Source organism: Rhinolophus sinicus, chromosome 8 (assembly GCF_057876585.1).
Source record: "Rhinolophus sinicus isolate RSI-liver-muscle chromosome 8, RSI-T2T, whole genome shotgun sequence".
NCBI lineage: Eukaryota > Metazoa > Chordata > Mammalia > Chiroptera > Rhinolophidae > Rhinolophus > Rhinolophus sinicus.
This window is the reverse complement of record NC_142508.1, coordinates 3,613,664-3,640,642: the sequence shown is the minus strand read 5'-3', so window position 1 is coordinate 3,640,642 and position 26,979 is coordinate 3,613,664. Positions and strand designations below refer to the sequence as shown.

Genomic DNA, 26,979 nt, shown 5'->3' with positions numbered 1-26,979 from the left:
CTGTCTGTGCTTTGTCGTTTCTGGCTTAAAGTCTCACTCCAGCTCTGGGCTCTGGCCCCACCTTACTGTCCAGGGCGCTGATCTCCTGCTGGTTGGCTGTGGACAGGAGGAAGCTGCTCATCTGCCCCTTCAGTGGCTCCTCCACCTCCACGTCAATGTCATAACACGCCGTCTTCTTCTGGTCCGACGGGTCCACGCTGCCAGGAAGTCCGGCCCTTGGTGTTCACCTGCCCCCACACAGGCCAAGGGCCCCAGGGCAGATGCAGGGGGAGGGAGGGGGCACAGGGATGGGAGGGTCTGGGAGGGCAGGACACAATGATTCCCTGGTCTTAGGAGCAAGTTGGGGGCCTCACCTGATCACATGGTTGATGACAATTGGGTCAGGGGGCAATAGCAGGGCTGTGAGGCGCTGAGGAATCTCAGAAAACTTCAGGCGGGGACAATCAAAAATCTGGAGAGAGAGCGAGAGCGAGAGAGGGAGAGAGAGAGAGCACTCTTCTGTGCTTGAAAAGAACATAAATGCAGTTGTAGATCCTTCCTTCTGGAAAGACCACAAGAAGCCAGGAGCAAGTCTAATTCCTCAGTGCTCACAGGGCGGGGACTAGGGTGGCGGCAGGTCAGTTAAGAACAGGGCCCTGGGTTGTCCTGCTTAGGTATAAATCCTGCTTCCAGCACTTACTATGCAACCTGAGCAAGGTACTTAATGACTCAGACCTCAGTTTCTTCATCTCTAAAATGGGGATAGCACCAGTACTCCTCTCCCAAGGTTGTGGTGAGAAGTCAATGAATCAATACACATCAAGTGCTTGAAACAATGCCTGGCACGTGGTAAGTGCTCAATAAACAGGCTGTTCTTTCTACTCCTTGGGTTTATCTGCTGTACTTATTTAAAGTGTATTAACAGTAATCTCTGCTTTGGTAGAATGTTTGTCAAATCCCTTTCACAACAATTTGATTTCCCTACCTGCCCAGTGGGTTAGATGGGACAGGTGTTGTCACCCCATTGCAAAGATGGAACAAGGCTCAAAATAGCTAAGGAACTCACCCGGAGTCAAGACCCAGGATTAGAACCTGGGGATCCAACTCCAAGTGCCAAGAATATTACATTCCCAAAGCTATTGGCCTTGGAGAGTATAGATCTTCCTAACCTGGGGTGGCTAAAATGGACGGGCTGCCACACAGAGCTGCGTCATGCTAGGGCCTGGCCTAGGACCCTGGTCTCTGGCTCTGAGACCGTAACTATGTACTGTTTTTGATACCTGGGAATCTAGAAGGTAGGGGTGGTGTTACCTTAGTAGAGGCACGTCCCCTACTGGTAACTCTGCCTGCTCCCCACGCCCCTGGTCACTACGTTCCGGCTACCTGCTGGAAATATTTGTCCCCATTGATGTATTCTTTGTCATGCGAGTCCTGCAGCCTGTTCGTCTTCACATACTGCCACAGGGCCTGGACGATGGCGGAGCGACTCTGTGTGTGCAACCCTAGCAGCCGGGCCAGGCGGGGATCCAGTTTGAACTGGGGAGGCTGGGAAAAGGTGACCATGAAAATGAGAAAGGGAGTGGAAAGAGCTCAGGGCCAGGCAGCGTGGGACCGGGATGGGGGCTCCTTGTAAACATGCTTCTGGAAAAGGGGGGTAGGGAGGAGAATGGGGTCTCCTGGGATACGTTCCTGGGAGGCCTGGTCCCGCCCTAAGAGAAAGGGTGTGGGGGGCCGAGGGTCTCGTGTGTAGGGGTGGGCTGGCTCGGACCTGATAGTCCAGCATGAGGAGCAGCGTGCAGCGCACACTCAGGTCCCCTGGCCTCTTCACCTGGAACCCGTCTGTCTCCTGGGTGGTAGGCGTCCGGTGCCACTGTCCAGGGCAAAAGAGCTGGGTCACCTCACAGGCCCATCTGGGCTGGTGGGGCCTGGGGCTCTAGGGGGGTCCCTGATCCAAATCTGGGCAGCTGGTGGGACTGTGGTCTAGATTCTTCAGGGACCGGGGCCTGTGGATGGGCGGCGATTCCAGGGCCAGAGGGGTCTGGGTCTTACCTCCACGAGGTGGTTGTCAGGCCCATAGAGGTCTTTGTCCAGCTCAATAACCAAACTCTTGAAGAAGGAAGAGAACTTTCGCTTCTGCTTGCTAGGCTGTGGGAGAGGAACAGGGACCGTGGGGGCAGAACAGGGACCGTGGGGGCAGATGAGCAGGGCGTGGGTGGGGCTGGTCGGGTAGAGCAGCAGGCCTCCACACAGATGTCTCTCTAGGTCACTCAGCCCTGGCCAGGGCTGACTCCTTGACCCTCTCTGCAAACGTCTAGCTCTGTCCTCAGCTCAGCCCCATACCCACCCCAGGACACCTGGAGAGACCTGGGCCAGGACGTACGTCATCCAGGAGCTTCCCCTCCACCCGCAGCTCCCAGGAAGCGATGCTGCCATCAGAATCCTCAGCATCCGGCTTTGCAGGGTTAAAGGTATTGGAGATATAAAGACGCAGCTTCCGCTTTTGCTGTCGAAATAGAGTGTCCCACAGAGTGAACAATGGATGCCCCCGCCTCCCCAGGGCAACCCCGCTTCTCCATTCTGGGAACAGGACACAGAGCCCCAAATCAAGGCACCTTCATTGGCCTCTTCAGAGCCTCCTGGATGTCCACCCGCTTCCGCATGATGGTTTGATCCAGTTTCCTCTCAAACGCCAGGAGGTCCATGTAAGCCTGGGACTCGGGGACCAGCTCCCGGATCTGGAAGAGGCGGAGCGAGGCAGGGAACCAGGGGCTCAACCAATCTTGCAGGTGGAATGTGTGCGTGTCATGTGACCCCAGGGTACACAGACGTGGAAGGGAGCTGGCCAGGTGCTGGGATTTTGTGAGAATGGGACCTCTCCCCAGGATTCTGACTCAGCAGTAGCCACCTCGACGTGTAGGGATAAACATTGCTTCTCCCTCTAGAGAGACCCATCCATTTCATCACTAGGGAAGGCTGGAGCTGCCATGGAGTCCAGCGAACTCTGAGGCTTCACCTCATCTTGTCCTTTCCCTGTCACACAGCCTCTGGGCTTCCCTTGGGTGTCTGCGAAGTGGTGAGGACCTTGGGGTCCCTGAGACAGGCTATGTGGTTGCTCGCCTTTACGTGGCACCTCACCCAGTCACAGCAACTGATGTCTCAATCGTGCTACCCCCCCACTCCACTCAGGGTATCTTCAGACCGCAGTAGTTCAGTGCACAGCTCCCCAGGCCCAGGATGCTCCCCCCTTTATGGCTCCACTCCTTCCTGCCACCCCACCCCCTCCCTCTGACCTGAGGAGCCTCACTTCTTAATTGGCTTTTTAAACAAAAAGTGAAAGTGACTGTTCCACTGAAGCTCTCTTCCTGAGGGGGGAGGGCTGGTGACCAGGGTGGGAGGGGTGGGGGGAGAGGAGAGCAGAGCAGCAAGGGGTGGGGGGGGCTGGGGGCTGCTGTGAAAGGCACTCACCCTTTGAGGGAGGATTTTGTCAGCCATCTTCCTCCTCTTGGCACTGTACATTTTTTAAAGAAAAAACCAGGTTACCATGGCGACAGATCTGGGAGTAACGAGGCCACCTGCTAAATTATCCCAACATCTCCCCCCCGCCTGGCTGGGGTTCCCACAGCCGGCTAGTCTGCCCACCCAAGGGGCTATGCCAGTGGTGTGTGGCATTGGTGCTCTGTCCTGTCGCAGAGAGCAGAGGTGACCCCGTCCTTTCTCTGGCCTGGGAGCCCCCTTCTGCCCCACCACATCGTCAGGGCCAGAGACATGTAGATTTAAGAGGGGATGGGGGCGGTGGAGCTGCCAAGTGTTGGGAAAGCTGGGGAGGAGGGAGGACAGGCAAAGGAAGGAGGATGGCTTCTGAGGACTTTCCTGTGCGGAGCAGGGGCGCACCACCTAAGGTGGCCTGAGCTCAGAGGGAGGGAAGCTGACCCTGGCCCACTCCGACCCCTGGAGCAGGAGGTGACAGTGTGAAGTTGGTGAGGATTGTACCACTGCTACCTGGGGCTTGGGAGGAGATGCTCACACGTAGGGTACTCTACCTTGGCCCACCTGCCAACAGGGCCCAGAGAGACACCCACAGGGACCCAGAGAGTGTGTATGGATGCTCTCCTGTGGGACGTGACCATGGGCTGGATTTGGACTCTTCCTGACCTTGTAGCTGCTTCTGACTCCCAAAAGCACCCCAGAAAATCCTTGGTGAATTGAGATTAGAACCCAGCCTAGAGGATGGCTCTATACTGCCCCCATGTGGTGTTCTCAACCACTGCCCCTCCCTGTCCAAAAATCCAAGGCTAGGCAAGCAGCTTTCATTAAAGGTCTGATTTGTTTTGAGTAAATTATCTATGCGACACTCTCCATTTATACAAGATAAATCAGTGACTTGTTTACTGTATAACAGCACGATTCACTTTGTAAAAGAATTCATAGTATTCTTATAAACGGGACTTTCCTTGATGTGTAAAAAAAATACTTAATAATGAGGTACAATCCATATTACACTTTTTATAGGACCCCATCTGGTGTGCAAAGGGAAGCATGTATGTTTGGCTAAGTAGTGAAACCCAAAGGGGCATGTCTTTTGTCAGGCACCAGCAGGGGTTTTGGGGGTACCACCAGTTGGTTCCCATAAGGAAATGGGCTGGTCCCTGGTGGCTTGGGGGCCGACCTGAGCCGAGCAGATCATGACAGCTCTTTAATCTTTGAGTGCCTAAGAATCACCTGAAAGCAGGACTGAGCACAGACATCACACACACCCCCACGTAGGGCAAATTCCCAGGCTCCACCCCCCTGGTCAGTGATTCAAATGTCCAAGATCTGGAGTGGGGCTTTGAAACAGTCAAGCCAGGGGATCCTGGGGAGGGTGCAGCCGACAACCACACTTTGAGAAACACAGTCCCAAAGCTCTGCCCTCAGCTCTTCTGCCAGTCCACCCACCCCAAAGACTGAAGCGTCACCCAGAACCTGGGAACAAGGGGTAGAGAGAGGGTCGAGCAGGTGACAAGGAGAAGGACGCGACGGCCGCGGCCTGTCTATGGTGGGCACACAAAGAAAGCAGAGCAGTGCCCCCTCAGTCCACCTCCCAGGAGGGTATCCCACCCAGGACGACTCATTCCTCGCTGCTCATTCCTCCTCGCCTCTGCCAATCCCGCTCCTCGCCCACCGGGTCCCTGCGGGTCTTGCGGCCCGCCCCCTCCGCGCTGGGTCCCACTCACCTGCGGCTCCGCGCGGGGGCGGTGGGCACCGGCTGGCCCTGGCTCTGGGCCTGGCTCTGGCCGGGCGGGGGCGCTGCTCGCTTGCGGGCGGGCTCCATGCCCGCGGGGGCCAGGCCGGGTCGCACGGCGGGGCTGCCCATGTACGGGGAGCCCGGGGGGCCCATGGGCGCCCCCTGGTGGGGCATCCGGGCTCCAGACGGCATCCCGGGGCGCTGAGGCGAGGGGGTGGGGGGCGGGGGTGAAGCAGAAACAGGAGCCCGCGGGTCAGACCAGGGCCCCGCTCCAAGCGCGGTGAGCCGCGTCTCCCCCACCCCAAAACCCCGGCTGGTGACCCTGATGCCGCCGGCGTGAGCGAGGGGTGGGAAGGGTGGGGGCGCCGGAACCGCGCGGCTTTGGCGGAGGGGCTTTGCGTCTCGCTGCAGGAAGCTAACTGAAGCCAGGCAATTGCACAGGGCATTGCCAGCGTCGGATTTGCGGAAGGTACCGCGAAAATGAATATTAATGGCTCCTTTCAACCTTTTCAAAGGATGTGCACATTCACACGCTCCTCTGCAAGACAGATTAAGCAGGTCCTTCCATCCCACTTGACAGATGAGGCAACCGTGGCTCAAGGAGAAAAGCGACCTAGCCAAGGTCACGCAGCTCCTGGCAAAGGCAGCCCTGAGCGGCTGGTTCCTGAGAAGCCAGGGCTTTCTGCTGTCTGCTACTTCACCTAGGTTGGGGCTGAGCTCCAGCTGGGACTCCTGAGCTCCTCTTCCCATTCCCTGCTTCCCAGTCCACTTCCTGGGCCGCCCTGCCTTGCATTCTCCCTCCCCATCGCACCCCACTCTTCTCTCTGGGCACCTACTTTTGAACTCTCAGCCCCAACCCCTACCTGCTTTGGCTGATTCTAAGCCTGCACACCCAGGGGCTTCGCTGACTCGGCTCACTCCCATAATTTGCTCCCAAGGTAGAGGCTGGAGGTGGGGCTGAAGACAATCTGAGGGGCTGAGGTCAAACCCCACCAAGACTCTCTGATTCAGAGGAGGGGCGGGGGGGGGGCACCTGGAGGTGAACTGCCCAGAGGACTTGGGTAGGTCAAAAGCAGCTGCATTTCCTCTTAGATCCATCCCTCCCTTCCTGTCCACCTGGTTCACCAGAGATGGTGCCATCCACAGACCTCCTCTACTTCCCACCCCACACCAATGAGGTCACAAGTCAGGGTTCAAAGGGGGTCATGGAGAGGAGATGAGGCAGGTGTATTCCCTTGACACTACCCAGGTGCTCAGATGGATGCAGATGAGATGCAAATGCATCAAGTGAAGTGTTCCACAGACTTTTTAAACCCCACTTGTCCAAATTCTAGAAGAAGGGATAGGGGAGGGCCTGAGTGGCTTTAAAGTGGAGGGTGGCTAGGATGGAGACCGGGATAGGGAGAGCAGCAAGGAGATTAGGGGGCGAGGGATGCAGACCCTGTGTCCCCGCTATCATTTAAACACTACCACTTGACCCCTAGGATTGCAGCTGCCCCCAGACGTAAGGAGGAGCCCTGACCCTGAGCCCAGTGAATCCCTTCTGCCAACTCTCCTTCCTGCCCTACAGTTTGTCTGACCCTAACCCCCAGCCCGCCAGCTGTCTCTGTCCATCTCTCCCACAGTGAAACTTGCCTGTCCATGTGTCTTCCACCCCCCGCCCACCTGACCCTGTCACTCACACCTCTAGGGTGGTGGCCCAGAATGGAGCTCAGGTCCCATCATTCCCACTGGCATAGATGGGGCCCTGGGAGTGGGCAGTGAGGCCCACAGCCACCCAAGAATTGAAGCTCGAAGTTGGCCAAATAAAAAATTCATGTGGACAGCCTCTCTCCTTCCTAGATGGGCCTTTTTAAAGGGAATCCCACCCAAGCAGCAAAGTTAGGACTGGTCACTCAGCTGACCAACACAGACACCCCTGGGAAATTACTCCAAAGATCCTCAGAGCTGGAGAACAGGCCACCCCAAATAAGCCCATTTTCCTTATCAGCTGCTGTATGATATATCAAGGCCAGTGATACTCGCGGATCTGCTGAAGAGGCCCCAGGGAGCTGTGGCAGCTACCAGGGCCACCCTCAATGAAGGGCCAGGATGCAAGGGATTCTGACCTCCCTCACCGAGAATGTGCCTTCCTTGGGGTCACAACCAAATTTGGCCATAGGAAACCTGACTGCTTCCACTATGCCAACCCCAGCACCCATCCCAAATCCTAGCGTCCCTGCTTCTCCCACTCCCCTCCAACCTGGCCCAGCTGCCGCCCAGGCCCTCAGCGAGTCCTGGACAGTGCTTCCCCTTTGGTCCTAGGCCTCACGTCCCTGACTCCAGTCCTTCCTTCACACCTTTGAGGCATTAAGGACAGCAGTTTTGGTGGCTGAGTCAGTCCACCAAGGGGATCCTCAGACCTCTTACGTTGGGGTCTGTCCCTACAGAGAGCCTCTCTCTGACCCTGATGTCAGAGGCCATCAGCAAAGCCCCCGAGCCTTCCTGACTGGATGTAGAGGTTGTTCAGCCAGAGAGCTTCTTGCTCTCAGTGCCTCCAGGGGTCACCTGCTCCTTGCTCCCGACACACAGAGAGAGACACTCTCCCAACGATGAACAGACAGCCCAGCCCATGCCATGTCCCCCACCCCCACCCCCTGGCAGGGTCAACACCTGGGCCCACAAGGGAAAGAACCGAAGAAAACACGACTGGTACAGATGGGACCCCCCCACTTGGGGGGGACAGTCCCCAAGTCCCACCCACAGCCCCTGACAAGAGCCCATGCGAACGCCTCCCTTCCCCGCCAGGGCACCCATCCCCTGCCGGCCGCCTGACGACGTGTTCGGGTGCCAGGGCGCCGGCACAGTCCCGGGGCTGGGCCGCGGGACGTGGTGCCCTCGCTAGCGAGGTGGAAGAACGGGAGCCCCCTCCCGGCCCCTCCCGATCATCCCTCCATTCAGCCCGAGCCAGCTCGCTCACCCTCCCCCGCTAACTTTCCCCCACTCACCACCCCATGGACCAGAAACTCAAAAAGTTTGCTTTTCGTGGCTTTGCGCGCCCCTCCGGCAACTTCGTCCGCGGCCATCGGGGTGGGCTCAGCGGCTCCTCTCACTCTCTCTCTCTCTTCCTCTTTCTTTCCCTTTTCTGCCTTTTTTTTTCCTCCAACTCTCCCCTCTGAGTCCTGCTGGGCTCTCTCACACTTCTACTCGAGCGGAGTGGGGAGGGGGCCCCGTCAGGGCTGCCCCGACGGCCCACGGCCCACGCCGCCGCCGCCGCCGCGGCTGCCGCATTCCTGCACTGATAAGACAGAAATAGTCCGGCGGCCCGGGGTCTGCCTGTTGACTCGGCGGGGACAAAAAGCCTGCCTTTCCAACCCTCGCTGTCCAAACAGCGCAGATAAGCCGCAAGGCACGCCGGCAAGCCGGCTCCTGGGCGCTGGGCAGCGGCACTGCAGCCGAGGCCGCCCGAGGGCCGCGGGAGGCGGTGCGGGGAGGGGACGCGAGGGGAGGTGGCAGGGGGCTCGCCGGCCACCCGGCTCTTGCCACAAATAGTTTCTCGGTTAGGGAATCCGCCGGCAGGGCCAGGCAGGGAACAGTCAGTTCCAACTTTCCCCCAAGTGGCTCCTGCTGCATTTCTGAGGCCCTTTCCCCAGAGACCTGGCAGGCCAAGTAGGGAAACATTCGCTGGAAGAAATGGGGGGAGCCGGAGCTGGGACGAGGCCTTCCTCCCACCCGGCGGCAGTGGTGGGTGTGCCGGGGAGGCGGTGTCCCCCTGCATCCACAGATGTGTGCGCCCTTGTCTCGCCGGCCGAGTGTGTCTGCATCCTTGTGTGGGCACGGCGGTGGCTGTGGGTGTGGATGTTTACGTGCGTGCACAGACAAACGCCTTCTCTGTGTGCCTCCCTCCACGGGAGCCCCGGGTGCGCGCGTGTGGGTGCGTGTCTTCCAGCTCCGTGTGAGTCTATTTCTGGGTCTGTGAGTCTTTGTCTCTATGTGAGAAAGTGAGGGCAATAGGGTATGTACTTTGGAAAGAGGGAGGTAGATCAGGCTCATGAGAACAGGAAGAGAAAAATGTGGGGGAAGGCAAGGAGCTGGGGTGGGTGCTTAGGTGGATGGGTGGACAGAATGAGGCAAGCTGGGCCTGATGGCTTTGAAATGGGGTGTGGGGTGGGAGACCCAGAGGAGCTGGGGCTGCTGGGGATAGTGGGGCCAGCCTCAAGACCGCAAAGAGAACTGGGATAGGGGCGGGGGTGTGAGGGAGCCCCAGAAAGGCGATGTGGAGGTAGCTGGGAGTCCAGGGTTAAGGAAAGACAGGAAACAGGAGGGGCAAGTCCTGAGATCCCCAAGCTTGGAGCCCTGGTCCCGCCCATGCCCCTGAAGACCACACCCCTCTCTCCTCCTTCTGGGACAACCATAGGTCAAATTTATAGGCCTCCTGGGGCTGCACTGTCAGAATCCAGGTGGTGGTGGGGGGGCAATGCCAGGGGTAATTTGTTGGAAAACTTATTTGAGGATAGGCCCAAAAGACCCAGCATTGCACTGGGGGTCCTTGCCCTCAGCCCTTCAAAATGCCTTCAGAGGTCAGGACTAAGAATTGAGGCAGTGTTCTGCCTGGGGAGGCTCTTCTGCCTGCACCCCGGTTCCCCATGGGCCCTGGTGTGCTCCCTGGCCATGGAAGGGCCCTCAAGCAGTCCTCTGGAAGGCCAGAGAGGGCATGTGGTCCAGGGTGCCCCTCCTCTACCCCCCTCCCGCCCCTTAGCAGGGGACCTAGAGATCCCCTTTCTACCAAATTTCTACCTGGGCATTAGCCCAGACCCACACACACAAAGGCTGGGCACTGGAGTGGCGCTGAGGATGGTTGGGTGGTTGGCATAAGCCATGAAGGTGGCTGTGACTGCTGGCAACCTGGGGAGGTAATCTCTCCAGTCTGTCCACTAATCTCCAAAACAAAACTCCTCACTTATTCCCATTTCTAAGCCTCTGCTCCGGATATTCTTTTGCCTGGAATGCCCTCTACTGCCCATCTACCTGCCCAGATCATATTCATCCTTTAAAACTCAGCTCAGGCCTCCTCCAGAAAGCCTTCCCTGGTCCCTCTTGTGTGCACAGATCTTTCTCTTCTCTGAATGCCGGTTGCCACCTATCCGGAGCCATAAATCGGCACTGGGCTGACTCATGTCTGATATGCTTTGTGCTTCATGTGTGGTAGGTCTGGTTTCCCAAATAGGCTGTGGCCCCCTGAGGTCAGGGACTGGCCTTTACATCCCACTCACCCCTCATGCCTGAACACAGGGAGTCCACATGACCAAAGGTCTGCTAATACTTGCAACCACCCACAGCTCAGTGGGCCAGTGGATGGAGCTCATACTCTGCCACTTACCTGAAGGTGGGAGTCACCACGGGCACCCCCACCCCCTGTGGGTGCTTCTCACATGGACATGTGAAACTACAGGCCTTGGAGGTTCTAGAGGACTGGGGCAGGGGTAGACCCCTCTAGCTTTGTGTAAAGCACAGAGGTCTCAACTCTTGGATAGGCCTTTTGGAAAAAGAAGACAGCAGAGGAGACAGATGGGCACCCCAGCTTGGGTAGCTGGTCAGTTTGAGGGTGGGAGGCCCCAGCATTTGTGAGGGAGGTGGTGTTGGTGGTAGAGTTTGCAGAAGGGGGGTAGACCAAGGGCTATGGTGAAACCAGGAGCTGGTGAGAATCACTCAAGTCTGTAGATAACCCCCTCCTGAGACACCCCCCCTCCCAGAACCAGAGCCTCCCCTGCAGCCACCCCCTGGGAGACATCCTTATGCAGCACCTAATGCATACATGCCCCGCCCCTCCCCCCAATGCAAACACCAGGGGACAGGAGCCACCGGGCTCGGCACTCACGGGCACACTTTAACCAACTCCACATCCCACTCACAAGGCCAGACTCACAAGGCACCCGCCTGCAGTCACGTTTGCATGCCGACTTTACAGGGGCAACCTCAGGGGTGTGGTCATGGGGGAGCTTTCAGGCTAGAAAGCAGAGGCGTGAGTGTGGGTATCCGGCCAGGACTCCCACCTCACAAAGGCCAGGATCCCCAACGGCTCAGCTCCCATACGGCGCTCAGCAGTGCCACGCCACCGGCTCCTGCCGGGTGGGAAGGAGGCCCAGGGTATGCCCCATTCCAGCGGGCAGGGGGCCTTACTCCCAGTCCCCTTAGCCTCGGCCGACCTGGCCCAGGGCGCGCTCCGGCCAGGCCATGTGCGTGTCTGGGTGGAGGGCGGCCGCCAGGCGGCCCGGAGCCGGAGTCCCCCCTGCCGTCCCCCCATCTCTCCTTCCCTCGCCGAAGCACCACCGGCACCAAATGGCAAAGCGCCGCTCCCCGCGCAGGGAGAGATGCTCCGCGGCCGGCGGGACAGGCTCGGCGGCCCCCCCGCACCGCGCCAAGCGCCGGGGGCACGTCCCGGCCCGCGGCCGCCCTCCCTCGCCCAGGCCCGCCCGGGCCCCGGCAGCGGTGGGAGCCGGGCAGTAACCGGGCCGGGCATGCGCACTGCGGCCTCCCTCCCGGTGAAGGTCAGCCCAGGGCCTAGCTGCAGGACTCGGAGTGGCAGGGGGAGGCGGAGGAGGGAGGGATGCAGCGAGGAGACTTAACTCTTTCCCTGCGGGAAGATGGTCACTGAGGCTGGGGCCGGAACCCGGAGTCTCACCCTCCCCACCTTCTGTGGATGTCCTATTACGGGGACCCTGCTCGGGGGAGGAGGAGGAGGGGAGTAAGAGGAGAGAATGGAAGAAGGAAGCTAGGAGGAGAGAGGGAAGCTGGGAAGGGGAGAGGGAGGAAGGCAGGGGAGGAACAAAGGAAAGCCAACTGAAGGGAGAGACCTCTGCACTGCCCGGTTTTTCCTCTATTCCCAGCAAGAAAGCTTTCCTTGGAGAAATGGAATTACCTTCATGGATTGGCGTGTGTGTTTGTGTGTGTGTTGAGAGAGAGAGAGAGAGAGAAAGAGAGAGAAAGGGAGAGAGAGGGAGAGGGAAGCTCTCAGGCTAAGGACCCCTGATTTCAGTGTTCTGGCCCATGCCTAAAGACAGCCCCCATTTTCCCCTCTGATCACTAAACCCCAGGGCAAGCCAGGGGGCCCAGAGGCGGCGCTGCCCCAGCCTACCTGTCTAGCCCAAGTCCTGGGACACCAGGGAACCCTGGCTAGCCAGTGGGGCCAGGCCCAGCCCCCAGAGATGACTGGAGGGGAGTCTGTCCCTTAACCCCCACCTCTAGTGAGGGGCTTCCTCCAGCCAGCAGAAAGGACATTGGCAGAACAGACCAGAGGCTTGGTGGCACAGACCTCCTCCACCCCACGCCTCACTTCCCAGGCCAGAGCAGCACTGGGCCTCTTCCTCTTTGTGGGAGAATGTTTCTGCGTCCAGGACCCTCTGCTACTATGGAGGGGGCTGTCTATTACTCTGTGAGACTTCGCCTTTCTGTGTCAGTTTTGCAAACACACAAGAGAAACACGTATGATAGAAAGAAGTGAAAAACAAAGGAAAAATAGGACACCAAAATAGTTGTGTGACCTTGGGCAAGTCGCTGTCCCTCCCTGTCCCTTAGTTTCCTCAGGAGTAAAAGAAGGGCCTTCCTGCCCTGAAATCCAAGGGGTCCATAAGACAGAGACAGGAACCAAGGCAGACGGACAGGAAGGAGAGGGAGGCAGACACAGAGAAGCAGGCCCACGCCCAGTCAGGGGGTGCTGCGAACCCAAGGTGAAGCCTGGTCCCTTGTCACACATACGTCCAATGCTGTCAGCCTCCCGTGAGCAGGGCCCCCTTGTGGCCCCCAGGGGCCTGCACAGTAAGCAGGTGCAGGATAAAGGGTAGTTGGAAACCTTCTTTGCTTGGGTGGGTTTCTTCAGTCTAATGGGGACTCTATGACCCCCCCCCCCCGCCCCTCACACCCACCTCACACACAGTAAGTGCAAACAGAGGATGCTGTAACTGCCAGTCATGGGAGGAGAGAGGAGTTGGGGCTCTGGGGCCCTGAGCATGCGCAGGCCTAGGGGTTAGGCACATTTTAGATTCACAGCCAGTTTTCGCCACTCCCCTCATGGCCGCCATTCATTAGGTAGACTCTTGTAGCAGTTCACGCCCAACAGCTTGTGGCTGTGTGCCAAAAGGAGCCACACTGGCCTGGTCCCCATTTTGGCAAGGATGGGAACAGACACTGGTCCAGTTCTCACTGTGTTCACTGCCTGGGGAGCTTCAGGGGCAGCCGCACGGCTTCGTGAGAGCATCAAGCTCTGCTCATGGCCTGTTACATGGTCCTAGGAATGCTACCTCCTGCCCATGTGCTGTGTCTTCATCTGTGAAATGAGATGCTGCTGCTTTACTGCTGACCTCCGGAAGGCCCGAAGGGCCTTGGCTGCCAGTGCCAGGGGAAGGACAGGGTGCTGTCCCCCCTTGCCAGGCCTCGAGCCTGGGCGCTGGCTCCCTTGCCCTCCCTGAGCTGGGAGGGCCTTTGGCTCTACTTCAGTCTCCTGGTGGCTCACGTCCTGCCCTTCACCTGGGAAGCCTCTGAGGCCTCAGCTACTGCTCTGACCAGGTGGTCAGAGGGATTTCTGCCAACCCCTACATTGTGAGGTCTGGGATATCAGCTGAGGGAAGAAAACTGAATAGAGAAAAGAATTCCTCTGCATTTCCTTGAAGACATTTTTTGGGGAAATTAAACCAAAGGGCAGCTGGCAGTGGACCGTATAGATAATACATCCAGGGAAACAACACAGAGACCTGGCCTCCCAGATGTCTTCAACTCCAACCAGAGTCAAGGATGAGCCCTGCTCAGTCACGGGATCTGAAACGCACTTTCTCCCCTTCACCGACAGGGCCCAGGGAGCCCTGCCCTCTCTTCTCCTAACCTCACAAGCTGCCTCTCTGCCACCTCTGCCTTGGTGCACCTGCCTGACTGTCACATGCCCTTCTTTCATGACTGTGTCAGGTGCGATAGAAAGCCCAGACTCCCCTCAACTCCTGCACTGTCAGCTGCACAGACTCCAGGTCCCCCTCTGCTTCTCTCACCTCCCCCGACCTGAACCCTCTGTGTGTCTATCATAAGTAAAACTCCCAATCCATGTGGCCACTTCTGTGAACATCGCTATGGCTTTCTTGCAACAGAAGCTATGCTCCACCCCCAAGGATGATTTTCCCAGAGCCCCCCTACCACTGGCCTTGAGGTGGGGTAGGACCCCTCCTTGCCCTGGCAGGTGGCTTTGCATCTTACCCATATACACAGTACCTTTATTTCTTGAGGGTTCCAGCTCCTGGCTCACTGTCACTCCGCCAGCACGACTCCTATCTACTTCCTGCTGCTTCTCAGGATTCTCACGGTCTTGGTTCCCTGGGATCTCTCCTGCGGTGATCCTCCCCCCCCCCCCCCCCCAGCCCTCCACCACATCTCTTGGACCTTGTCATTCCAGCAACTGCAGCCCCCACCCTCAATATCAGTCTAATGCACCCCATTCTTTGACCACTACCTCCTTTCCTTACAGCTCACTCTGTCCAGTGCCTTGACCCCCTAAAGACTGGGACTCCACTGGAACCTCTTTCTTTGACCTGTACCCCTCATCACAACTACACACTCTCTTTTTAAGCCATGGTAACATAGACATAACACGAAAGTTACCATGTTAACCTCCCCTGCATATATTCTGGACTCTCTTACTTAAGAGTTACATCCAGCTTCACCAACTCCTTGCCTGCACCCAGCGCCTGAATGTGGCAGGAGAAAGACACAGTCGTCCTGACCTGGTCTCACTGGCGCTTCAGGAGCACAGACTTCAACTGCCTGGCCTTCCTCTCTTTCCGCTGCCCTCTTCCACTTGAGTTTTCCACGTCTTCCTCCTCCAACTTCCAACTCCTTCCCCTCCTCACTCCCAACTGGTGCCCTTGCTTCTCGGTTCACTGAGAAAAGGGAAGCGTCCAATGACCTTCCAGAGACTCCTACCACCTCCTCCTGCCTCGCAGCAGCTCTCCCATGTTCCTACAGCTGAGTTATCTGTGCGCTGGTCCACAGCCCATCCTCTTGTGTCCTGCCTCCCGTCACCTCCCCCGCCCTCAAGGACTTTGCTCCAGCAACCCTCTCCCTCACCATCCAACGGCCAGCTTTCCCCTCGCTACTGGATTCCTCCTGTGAGCACACAAAGTCCCATCATTGCCCCCCATCTGCTATCCCATCGGTTATGGCCCAGTTGCAACTAAACTTCTCAAAATACTTGTCTCCATTCACTGCCTTCGCTTCCCCCGAAATCCCAATTCCTTTAGGGGCACAACCCCCCGCTGCCAGACTGGAAATGCTCCTGTCACGGCCACCAGTGAGTTCCGCCCACATTGCCGAATGCCATCATCAGTGCTGAGGTATCATCTCGCTTAAACAGCTGCAGCGTTTGACACAGTTGACCACTCTCTCCTTTCGGACATACTCTCTTCCCTTGGCGGTAGGACCTTTCCCTTTCTGGGCTTTCCTCTTGGGTCCTTTGCTGCCCCTTCTCACCTCCTGGGCTGTCCAGCTCTTCTTTCCGCTCAGTGTTGGGGCACCTTGGCGCTCGGTCCTTGGTCCTCTTCACTGCTCCACAATCACCTGGTTGGCAACTTCATCTGTCATCCAGTCTCAGAGCTTTAAATACCATCTCTATGTTGACAGCTCCCAAAGTTTTCCTCCAGCGCAACCCTCTCTCCCAGTCCTTAGACTCCTATATCCAACTGTCTACTCAGCATTTCCACCTGGATCTTGCTTCGATGGCTCCAACTTCATACGCCCACAACAAAACTCCTGCTCTTCTGCCTCAAATGTGGCCTCTCCTTCTCACCATCCTCACCCGCCTTCCGATTGCTCAGGCCCACAACCTCGGAATGACCCTAGAATCCTGCCTTTCTCTCGCGTCCCACATCCAATCTGAAGGCAAGTCCTGTTGCCTCTGGATCCAGAATCCAACCGCTTCTCACCTCGCACAGCTACGACCCTGGTGCAATTGGTAAATATGAACTAGCTCGCGTCTGACCTGCCCCCAGCAGTTTATTCTCAACATGGCAACCAGAGCGGTCCTTTAAAAAGGGGAGTCAGATCACATTATTTCGCTGCTTGAAACCCTCCCAAGGCCCCCCATCTTATTCCAAGTAAGGGCCAAGGTCCCGCGGGTCCCAGGACCCAGTCCCCTCACCACCACCTGCTCCCTCTGTGGCCTCAGTTCCTGCCACTCCCTCACTCTTGTCTCTTGCCCAGCCTCTGGCCTCCTAGTGCTTCCTCAGAAACTCCAGGCACTCGCCATCCTGGGGGCTTTGGGCCTTCTGTTCCGTCTTTGGAACACCCGTGTACCACCTATGCATGGCTAGGGCCCTAAAGTCTTGTTCAAATGTCTCCTTCTCAAAGGGGCAAACTCTGTCCACTCTATTAAAACTGCAGCCCTCCGTCCCCTCCATACACCTTATCTCGCTTATTCTGCTTCATTTCCCCACAGCGCTGCACACCTTCCATCATTCTATATAATTTACTTACTTACTATGTTAGTGTTTAACTCCTCTGTTCCCATTCGAATGTAAGCTTCAAAAAGACTCTTTATGTCTTTTCAGGGATAAATCCCAAGCATCCGGCACCTGGTAGAGACCGTGATATCTCAGAGGGAGGGAGAGCCCACGCCAAGTCAACTGGGGATTTCTAGCACGCTTCCAAATGCTGGCTGGTGTTACAATCTGTGCTCATGTTATCGCAGGATTAATAACAATAGCAACATCTTAGCTTTGTATAGAACTTTACTGTTGACAAGCACTTTCACCATAGTCACGGCCTAATCCTGACAGAGACCCTACCAGGTAGCGGGGAGGCTTCCCATTCTGAAGATAAGCAAAAGGAGGCATGGAGAAGCCATGTGACTCGCCAGCAGTCCCTGTGCTGTCACGGAGTAGGGCTGCGACTGCAAACCAGTCTCCCAATTCAAGGTCCCGGGTTTTCTCCTTTATCCCAAGCTGCCTCCCTAACATCCCCTTGCGTAACGCCTGCCAGACTGAAATAGTTACACGCACACACAGGCCCCTACACCTGCCTTTTACAGAAGGACATCAAGATCCCCGGAGGCCTGTACATTTAAGCTGATTTACCCTCAATTATTTTTTAAAATATACCCCCAAAAAAATCTCCAAGCAGATTGTTTCAAACATTGGGAATACAAATTCTAGAAAATTTGCTATTAAGGTGTCTAAAATCAATTTCAGTACATTCGAGCAGGTTCCTTTAGGTCCTGTGTAAGAATTACCCTTTAGCCCCCCAAATACCGTGTTTCCCCGAAAATAAGACCTAGTCGGACAATCAGCTCTAATGCGTCTTTTGGAGCAAAAATTAATATAAGACCCAGTCTTATTTTACTATAATACAATACTGGGTCTTATATTAATTTTTGCTCCAAAAGACGCATTAGAGCGAATGGTCTGGCTAGGTCTCATTTTCGGGGAAACAGGGTAGAATCCTCATTAAACTTGGAATTAGTCCCTAGCTCCTGTGCGTGGAGCAGTGGGAGGTTCAGTGGCTTCTCCTGGATAGACACACACGTGTGTCCATGTAACTCCTGGGTAGGAAACACACACATGACCACAGCAACCTGCTCCCTGCCCTCCCACCTGAAGTGCTGCTTCCTTTGGGAACATGTGCTTACAAGGCCATAAGCAGGCAGGGTGCCGGGGTAGCCCCAGGGCCGTGTTCTCCCGCCTTCCTGGTGCCACTTGGTGGCCACAGGTCTGAAGAACTCAAGCTGGCCTAAGGAGGGTAAGGAGACATCCAGGAGCCACAAGCAGCAAATCAACTGGACGTACATCTAAGGATTCGTGAGGCCACTGGGTGGCCTGGGGAGGCTGAGGTTCGGGAGCTGCAGATGGACGCATCTGAGGGAAGAGCAGGACCTCCTCCCTGCACCTGTGCCCTCCCCCCTCTGCCGTCCCCTTCCCATGGTTAGTGAGCACCTACGAGGTGACAGCCTTGTGACGTGCTGCTGATTCCCATGCCAGACACAGCCTCAGCCCTCAGGACTCAGTGAGTCTGAGGAGCAGATAGGGAGAGGTGGGGCTGGAGGCCTCGACAGGGTGGGAGATGCAAGAAGCTCATGGCGGCTCCCGCCCCAGAATGGCCGCAGCTCTGGCATGAGGTTGGGGGGAGTGAAGGAGCAGTGCTTCCATCCCCGAGCTTTGTAAGAAAGCCTCTCACAGTGAAGCCTGCAGACCAGGGGAGCCCAGCCCAGCGCCTGGGTGAGAAGGGTAAGTCCTATGGGGGAGGGGGCAGTCACGCCTAACAGCTACCTGATCGGAGGGCTGGGGCCTTGCTGGCACAGCTGGCACAGCTGGCAGTGGTGGAGAAGCCAACAGCTGCAGCTGTGCCGAGAGTTCCAGGGAGCTGGCTGCAGGGCCACCATGGGCTGGCCGCCACATGTACCAGTGACCCACTGAATGTGGGACATCCGTGGCACAGAAAGGAAGGCGGCTTCTCTCTGGCTCCGCACATTCCCACGAGGAAAGCTAGAGCCAGGCGAGGGGCCTGTGCTCCAGAGGCCCGGGGCCCAAGGGATTCCACAGTGGCAGGGACCAAACTGTCCCCCAGTTCTTCCTGTGGTGGAGATGACCCAGGGTCACCTCCTGGAGGTTCTGGCCACCTAGAGCTCATCTGCTATGTCCTCCATATGACGCGACTCCAAATACTGAAGGTAGCGATCACAGTCTCCCTGTTATGGGTTGAACTGTGTCCCCTTAGCACCCCCTCATTCATGTGTTGGAATCCTAACCCCCAGCACCTGAGAATATGACCTAATTTGGAGACATGGTCTTTCCAGAGGTCATCAAGTTAAGATGAGGTCGTTAAGGTGACTCTAATCCAATATGACTGGTGTCCTTATAGAATAGGGGCGATTGGGACACAGAGTCAGACATACACAGAGGGAAGACACAAAAGATGGCCGTCCATGAGCCAGGCAGACAGGCCTGGAGCCGGCCCTCCCTCACAGCCCCTAGAAGGAACCCACCCAGCTCACACCTTGACCTTGGACTTCCAGCCTCTAGAACCGTGAGAACCTGTGCTGCTGTTGTTTAAGCCGCCCATCAGCGGCAGTTGGCTCTGGCCGCCCGAGCACACGCACCCCCCCCCACCCCGACACTGCTCTTCACTGTTCCGATGCTGGTCCCCAGGTGACCTGCTGTGCCAGTCTGTGCCCCACCCCAGAGTGCCCCCACATCCTTGGGTTTGCCTGAAGTCACTGAAAGCGTGACTCTCAGAATGATGTGCTCTGTTAGCATGACACAGGGCAGAACCCGAAGGCCTGAGTTCGAGTGTTCATCCCACCTCCTACGGACAGGACAACGGTGCCATCACGTCAACCCCCCTGAGACCCCTCGGTCTCACCTTTAACATGGTCATACCATCGTCCCACTGGGTTATTGTCAACAGTGAAATCATGATGAGAGGACACACGAAAATTCTCTTTAAGTCACAGAGGGCTGAACAGTCACCACTGTCATCGATGGACCAGTCTTTAGTAACCACCCTTCCCACTTTGAACCTGTATTGAACTCACTGTCCATTAAAACCTCAATTCTCTTTTACTTCAATTGTGCCAAAAAGCTTTCTCCCCATCCCATACTTGTCAAGTTGCCTTTCTGGACTCAAGAACAGACATTTGTATTTATTCCTGTTAACAGTCATCGTGTAAGCATTAGCCCATTATTCTGGCTTGAGAGCTTTGGAATCTCAATTCCGTTATCCACTATATTTACCGTGCTTTCCAGCCGGGCGTCATTCATACATCCAGTGAGCATGACCTTCTCTCTTCATCCAAGTCTCTGCTGAAGGTATTGAAAAAGCACAGGCACCAGGACCAAGGCCCCTCTCCAGACAATCTACACCCTTTGCACTTACTCTTCAACTGGCAGCAAATTTACTCCATCAAAGGAACATGAGTAGTCATGTTGGTCGTTTTAAATCAGCCACAGTAGGGGAGTATTTACACCACAGGAATTGGCAAACGATACAAATCAGAGCTCAGCACCCCCTTTCTAGCCTGTCAGGAGCCAGTCGTTGAATATTGACCAGCACACGCCTGCATCCAGTACACATTTACGTGCCCTGGTCAACATATTGGGAGAGACTGTGTCAATCACCTCCAAATGAACACATACATCTTTACCGAGCTTCCTCGCCTACAAAACAGTTCAACGTGCATTGTGTAATCTAGTTCTTTCAACACCCCAGGAAGTTAAATGGATACGATTGTACCCATTTTAAAGATGAGGAAGACAAAGTGAATGATTGACTCAGAAGCAGACAGTGAACTAACGTCGCAGGTGGGGCCACTGCCTGCGGTTTAAATACGGACAAGTTGAGAGGGGGTCCCACAGCAGCCCCCGGCCCTTCCCATCAGCAGCGCTTCACTGAGGGTTAATGAGCAGTGCGTCTCAAATGGGATCCCTGACCAATACCTACGAGCGGCCCTCAAGTTTTGACAAGATTCTTCAAATTTTGTTTACAATTCACTGATGACAAGAGACTACCTAAAGTGACAGCGGCTCTTAGATGTTCCTCAGATGAGGCCCGCTGATGCCTGGGGCCCTTGAGATCTTGAGGTGAGAAATGCTGATTTCGCATGTTGGGCATGAGGATAGAAGACAGGACTGGTGATGGGGTGTGGAAAGTTCAAGGCAGACGTTACAAACCGGGCAAGGCGGACAGCTTTTGCTTAGCCCTGGCTGCATCTTAAACACTCTTAAAAAGCAAAACAAACCAAAAAGAAACCTTAAAAATCGGGAGATTATACATAAAAACCCAGATTTCCAGAATCTCTTAAGAAACAGGAAATCTGGCAACATACGCCTACCAAAACCTTGGAATAGTCAGATGGAGCTCAGGAAGGGCTGCCTTTTTGAAGCAGCAAGAACTCTCCATTTCACCCCTTGTTCCCTATTTTAGGGGCCACAAACTCTAATGATCCTAGGGGGCCAGCAATTAATGTAAATGAGAGGCTCGGGCTTTGAGAAAGATGACAATTAGCCTTTGACCTTGAGCCTCAGTGCTACAGATACAAGGGGAATGGTGGGGGCCTGTATAAAGAGCTGACTGCTTTGTCTCTTGGAGGGCCACCGTGGTTTGGGTCTAGGAAACAAAATCAAATAAAAGGATGAGGTGATTGTTCCAATGGAGAGAGAAGGGGTAACGTAAAGGCCACTCCCAGGGCTGGACTTGATGTCACTGGCAGCAACGTGGCGAGCTCCACCCCCACAGCAGAGAGGATGTGGTCTTGTGTGTTCATGTGTTCACAAGAAAGCGTCTACTCTATTCCCCTGGAAAGAAGACTCTGGAATAATCCTGTGCCTCCTCTCCCCACCCCCTTCCCCTTGTGTGGGGCTTTGTCTGATAAGGTAGTGAGGGTCTGACACCCACTGGACAAGTTCATCTCCTGGGAGGGGAGAAGTGGAAGTCAGGGTCATCCCCGAGACCTGCCCTTCCCTTTTCAGCAAGTCTGCTTACAGGAGGAAGCTCAGCGCCTCCTGTTTCCAGGCACCACAGGCTCCACAGGTCAGGACATAGGGTCTGCCTCCTGCATCTGGGCCTCAGGTTCAAGCCTTTCTTCAGTTCAGCTTTCCCTGTGGTACGCTGATAAATCCCTGCCATCGGTGCCTATTTCTTAGCAGATTCAGGACCTGGGGGGTAAGGCGTGTGATGGGTCCCTCCCTGAACCCAAACTCACCTGTTGGGCATACTGGCTGATTGAGGTCTTTATTTTCTTATGAGGGTATCACCCTTACCCCAGGGATTCCCAATTTGAAACAAACCTTCCTGCTTCCTGATATTAATCAAAAACATGGTTGCAAATAGTAACATAGAGAGTATTTCCTGAAGGCCAGCAATACATTCCTCTAGTTGTTCTAAATTTTATCTGTGGATTGGACACAATCACCGGCAATGTTTCTATGGCTGCCCAGCTCTGTGCTGGGCCTTGCCTTACCCTAGGAAACAGTTGTGGTGTTGTGAGGACATTGTTTAACTTTGTCATCCAGTGTCCCTTTACGTCACTACACAGGAGAGACTTCCCGGGTCTCAGGGTCAGAAATCAGTGTCTCTGAGCAAATGGTTTGATTTTTGTTGTCTGGGACATAATTACTCATGTTCCCCACTGTGGGAGGGCCCCAGGGTCCCCCGAGGTTATACACTAACCTCGCCGTGGCTACACAGATTTCCCCTCCTGTATTCCCAGTGTCCTGATTTCCTCACTGTACGTGTCTTTGCAAAGTACCTCCAACCCTTCTTGGAATGACGTGGAGCAAAAACACATCTTCCTTCATCTTCTCTCTACTCCTCTCCCCTCTCTCACAGCCCAGATGCTCTTTGGTCTGGAAAGAAGGTTAACACGGGAAGGACCCAAGCATGGAAATTCCGGTAAGGACATGAGTGCAGCACACGCTCATGAGACGTACTCTCAACTTTCCTGGACGTTTCGTTTCGTTCACAAGAAATCTGTTTCACAGCTTGGGAAGCAAATCAAGAGGTGGGCTGGGCTGAAGTGAGCAACTCCTCTCTCGTAGGGTTCTTACGAGTTACTGAAGCTCTGCACATGCCTCCCCAGGACACTCGGGGACACAGCCAGACCCTCACAGAGTGTCCCTCAGCTGAGCGCCCACCAGAAGCAGGCTGACCCCTCTGGCGCAGTAATTTAAGAGGCTCAGAAGCCAGTCAAAGCTGAGGGCCATTTGCTCATCACGTGTGTCTGCCTGCAGCCTCCTCCCCTGACACCTCCTCCAGGTGATACCTCCAGCTCATTACCTCCGCCACTTAACAATGAGCTCTCACTTATAAACCCGCCACAGAGCACTGGAGGGAACAGGGAGGGGCAAAGCAGCTCCTGGTCTAGATGTTATCAGGGGGCTTGTCAGCACCCAGATGACAGCACATGCCCAAGCCGCCAAGCGTCAAAGCCGGCTCCACGCCTGCCTGCGACTACACACGCTGAATGAAAGCCAATTTATGTTACTGTGACTCCAAAATAAACTGCCAGAAACTTCCCCCAGCACCTCACCTCTCACCACCATCATATGAGGAGGTTGGGGCTCCTGACTCCCCAGGAATCCCAGATGAATCCTTGATTCACCATGTGACTAGGACCATTCGGGGACCAGGTGTCACTCGGAGGTACCCACCTACTACTGCCAAGGAACCCCGTAGGGTTTAGCTCAGTGCACCCCAAATCAGCCGCAATTTACGAGGACTCACCAGGTGGGTCCTGGAGTGCCTACCAGGGAGCTCAGCTGCCCCCCATCAGCCCCACCACTGGACCTGGCCTGCACCCTCAGACACCCCAGAACTTTAGAGCCACCCAGAAAGACTGTGTTTGATACACCAGCTCACACCTTTTCCTTAGGATTCCGCATTGAAAAACCAAACCCCACAAGCCAAAGAACAGTATACTTAACCTAAGGTGGGGGCTAGGTTATGGGGCAGTGGGGGGAACTCTGTCTGGGGGCTTTGACTTTTCTGCCTGACTACCTTTGTTTCGAAGGTGACCAGCGGTGTCGCTGCCACCTGGTGCTGCTCCTTCCACTGGGCCAGCCAGGTTCCCCAGCAGCCAGTGCCCCACCATTTTGCCCTGGGCACAGCCCAGGTACAGGGGCGGGGCTGTCCTGGCCGTCAGAGCAGCCCCAACAGGAGAGTGAGCCCCACCACTGCTTCTGAGGGAGGAGAAGCTGAGAAAGGGACTCTCATTCGCCCACCCCTTGACCCTGCCACCAGCTGGCCCCACTCTCCTGTCCTCGGAAGGACCGCCTCAAATTGCACATCAAGGGCTTCCCCGGCTCCCTCCTCAGAGCCTGAGGCCTGCATTATCCCCTGTGGCACTTCCTGGGGGACAGCCTGGCTCCGCTCCCCCTGCTGGACTTCGGGCCTTGAGGGCAGGGCCTGGGTCCCATGCACCCGGCCTGCTGCCTGGGGACTCCCACAGGTGAGGCCACCACAGTGACAGATGGGGCTGGGCAGGCAGAACACAGAACAGACCCACAGGCTTCAGCCCCAGTGCCAACCCCTTCCAGCAGATGAATGGCGCTCTCGGGGAGGTGGCCTTTCCACCCAGTGCCTCAGCACTTCCTTTTGGACCTGGGGGACTGATAGGGGACTAGCTAGGCCACCCTCCGCTCACTCTGCCAGGGGGAAGCTGAGGAGGGTCCAGTTGGCGTGTAGTGGGCCTGAGGGCACCTCTGAGTTCCAGGCCTGCCTCGTGAGCGCAAGGCTGGCTCCCACCAGAGGCCATGCGACCACGACAGGCTGCCACCACCACCCCTCCTGCCAAGAACAAACCCCTGTCTGGGTCCTGGGAGGCTTTGAGGTTTGCCACAGGCTGTTTGGGGTTAGGTTTCTAGAGCCCACGTTGTGCCAGGCATCAGCTAGCAGAGAGCATGTGTGCACACGGGAGTGTGTGTGTCCCTGCACACACGCGTGGGGAGGGGGAGGAGGTGTGTGTCTGGGTGCCACGAGGGGAAGGAAGTAGAACAAGCCAGAGCCCCAGACCTTTTTCACCTGAGCCAACATTTGTCCCTGACTTGGCTGGCTTTGAGAGACAGGACCCAGGGATGCCAGGAGCTGAGGGCACACAGCCAGAGGGAGCGCAAGGTGGAGAAGTGTCAGCAGGGTCTGGGCAGAGGCCCCAGCTACGGGAGGGCTGAGAAGAGGCACTGCCAGGGGTCTGGCTGAGGGCACAAGTGCTGAGAGGGGGCCATGGGGTGCGACCAGAGACCAATAGCCAACAATTCTCAGTGGGACCCCAGGGCTCCTGCTCCTGGGCTGGCAGGGGAGGCAGTGCCTACCTGTACCACGGCGGGTGGGTGCTGAAGGCCTGGAGTCATAGGTGGCAGGGTCCTGCAGCAGGGGAGTCATCCAGTACCCCCTCGGTGCCCGGGCCCAGAGCCCACCGTGCCAGCAGCACCAAGCGCCATTCTGAGGAGGATCTGAAAGGAGAGGGCAATGGGAGGGGCAGGCCAGACCAGGAGCCCCACGGGCACGTTCACAGAGGGCCTCTGGAGGCTGATGAAGACACCTGAGGGGCCACCGTGTGGGCCAACTCCCTGATGGGGAGATCTGAGGAGGACAGGTGTGCAGGAAGAGACCACGGCTGCGGCTTCAGGTGAGGGCCCACCTGGGCTGGTTGGTACAGGAAGGGCTGAAGGTGGGAGCAGAGTGAGTGCAGGAAGCAGTCAGAGACCCAGTCCTGCAGGATGGAGCTAGGACAGAGCAGAGAACCAGGCAGGGCCCAAGCCCTGGCAGGGGGGCAAGTTCTGGGGACTGGGTAATAGGTGGGCAAGAGAGCTGGGCATGGGAGGGGAAGGGCATGACCATCAGGCCAGGATGGGACCTGGATGACTTCATCCCGAGGGAATTTTAGGGGTAGCACTCAGGGAAAATCAGCATGTTCCCTTCCCTGTGTGCACAGCCTTCCTGCATCCACCCCCGGGGGCTGTGGGCTGCAGTCAGAGCTGAAGACCCTGGGCAGACGGTGGGATTTGGGGGATGAGGAGAGGGCAGTGCTGTAGGTATGGGATGGGGCGTGGGGGCCTTGAGTGGCTCAGGGTCACGTGTAGGTGCTGGTGGTGACTCTCAAAAGGGCGAGGAGGACAGGGAGGCAATGAGGAAGAAGATGCCAGTAGGGAAGAAACTACCAGCCCAGATTGGGGGAGGGGCCCTGCAGGAAGGCGGGAGACAGAGGGGCAACCTGGACGGGAGAGGTGTCCAGGCAGTACAATGCCAAGTGGAGACAGGGCAGTGCCAGACAGGGGGGAGGAGGAACCTGCCAGGGAGGGGGAGGGGAGGTGCCAGGCAGGATGGGAGGAGGGGAGGTGCCAGACAGGGGGAAGGAGGGGAGGTGCCAGGCAGGAGGGGAGGTGCTAGGGAGGGGGAGGGGAGGTGCCAGGCAGGAGGGGAGGTGCCAGGGGGTGGGCAGGAGGGCGAGGATGCCAGGCAAGAAAAGAATGGGAAAGTGCTAGGCAAGAGGGGAGGAGGAGTGGGTGCAAGGCAGTCATGGAGGCGGGAAGGTGCCAGACACAAGGGAGGAGAGGAAGGTGCCAGGCAGGAGGGTGCCAGGCAAAGGGAAGGAGGGAAATGCAGGTGGAGGGAGCATGGCAAGGTACCAGGTAGGGGAAGGAAGGAAAGGTACCAGGCAGGGATGGGGGGGCAAGTATCAGAGAGGAGGGTGGGTGGGAGTTTGCCAGTCGGGAAAGCGGTGCACGACAGGGGGCAGGAGGAAGGTGCCAGGCTGGTGGGGGTGGGTGCCAGGCAGGGGAGGAAGAGTCAGGAGTAGGGGAAGATATCAGGAAAGGAGGAGGGGAGGAAGATGCCAGGAGGGAAGAAGGGGGGTGCCAGGTAAGGGGAAGGTGCCAGGCAAGGGATAAGGGGGGAGATGCCAGGGTGAGGAGGGGGAGATGCCAGACAGGAGGGAAGAAGGATGCCAGGCATGGAGAAGGGATGCCAGGCAGGCGGTAGGAGAAGAGAAACCAGGCAGGGGGGAGGAAGGATGCCAGGCAGGGGAAGGAAGGGTGATGCCAATAGAGGCAAGACTGGTACTGCCAGGCAGGGAAGGCGGAGGCGCCGGCGCAGAGCGGCCGGGAGGCGTCTCCTGCAAGGGCCTTAGGGGCTCTGCGACGCGGGTCGCTCACCTGCTCCCCCGGGACCCCGGCCCGGAGCGCGCTGCTTGTTCCCCGCTCGGCGCTCGGCTCGGCCCGGCGCCTGCGCCGCTGCAGCCCTGAGCGGGGGAGGCGCAGGGAGCGTCTGCAAAGAGCGAG

General features: G+C 56.8%; 2 protein-coding genes across 3 annotated transcripts in view; one reads left to right on the top strand and one right to left on the bottom strand.

Annotated features, from left to right (window-relative positions):
- CHPF2 (chondroitin polymerizing factor 2) overlaps nt 1-860 on the top strand; it is a 7,581-nt gene extending 6,721 nt beyond the window's left edge. Inside the window, exon 5 of the mRNA XM_019712820.3 lies at nt 74-860. The gene's annotated coding sequence lies outside the window, so the exon portion shown is untranslated. The remainder of the gene's footprint in view (nt 1-73) is intronic.
- SMARCD3 (SWI/SNF related BAF chromatin remodeling complex subunit D3) overlaps nt 1-26,979 on the bottom strand; it is a 27,907-nt gene extending 928 nt beyond the window's left edge. The window contains exons 1-11 of one of the 2 annotated variants that reach the window (XM_074315115.2): nt 26,854-26,979; nt 25,012-25,152; nt 5,193-5,404; nt 3,445-3,487; nt 2,592-2,714; nt 2,360-2,482; nt 2,029-2,124; nt 1,748-1,849; nt 1,363-1,524; nt 354-451; nt 62-197 (exon numbers count right to left, since the gene is read on the bottom strand). In XM_074315115.2, the coding sequence (XP_074171216.1) occupies nt 62-197; nt 354-451; nt 1,363-1,524; nt 1,748-1,849; nt 2,029-2,124; nt 2,360-2,482; nt 2,592-2,714; nt 3,445-3,487; nt 5,193-5,404; nt 25,012-25,050 (1,134 nt within the window). In that variant the 5' untranslated portion in view covers nt 25,051-25,152; nt 26,854-26,979. Of the gene's footprint in view, nt 1-61; nt 198-353; nt 452-1,362; nt 1,525-1,747; nt 1,850-2,028; nt 2,125-2,359; nt 2,483-2,591; nt 2,715-3,444; nt 3,488-5,192; nt 5,405-8,190; nt 8,376-25,011; nt 25,153-26,853 lie in introns of those variants that run through there. The other variant, XM_074315114.2, reaches the window with a different exon arrangement.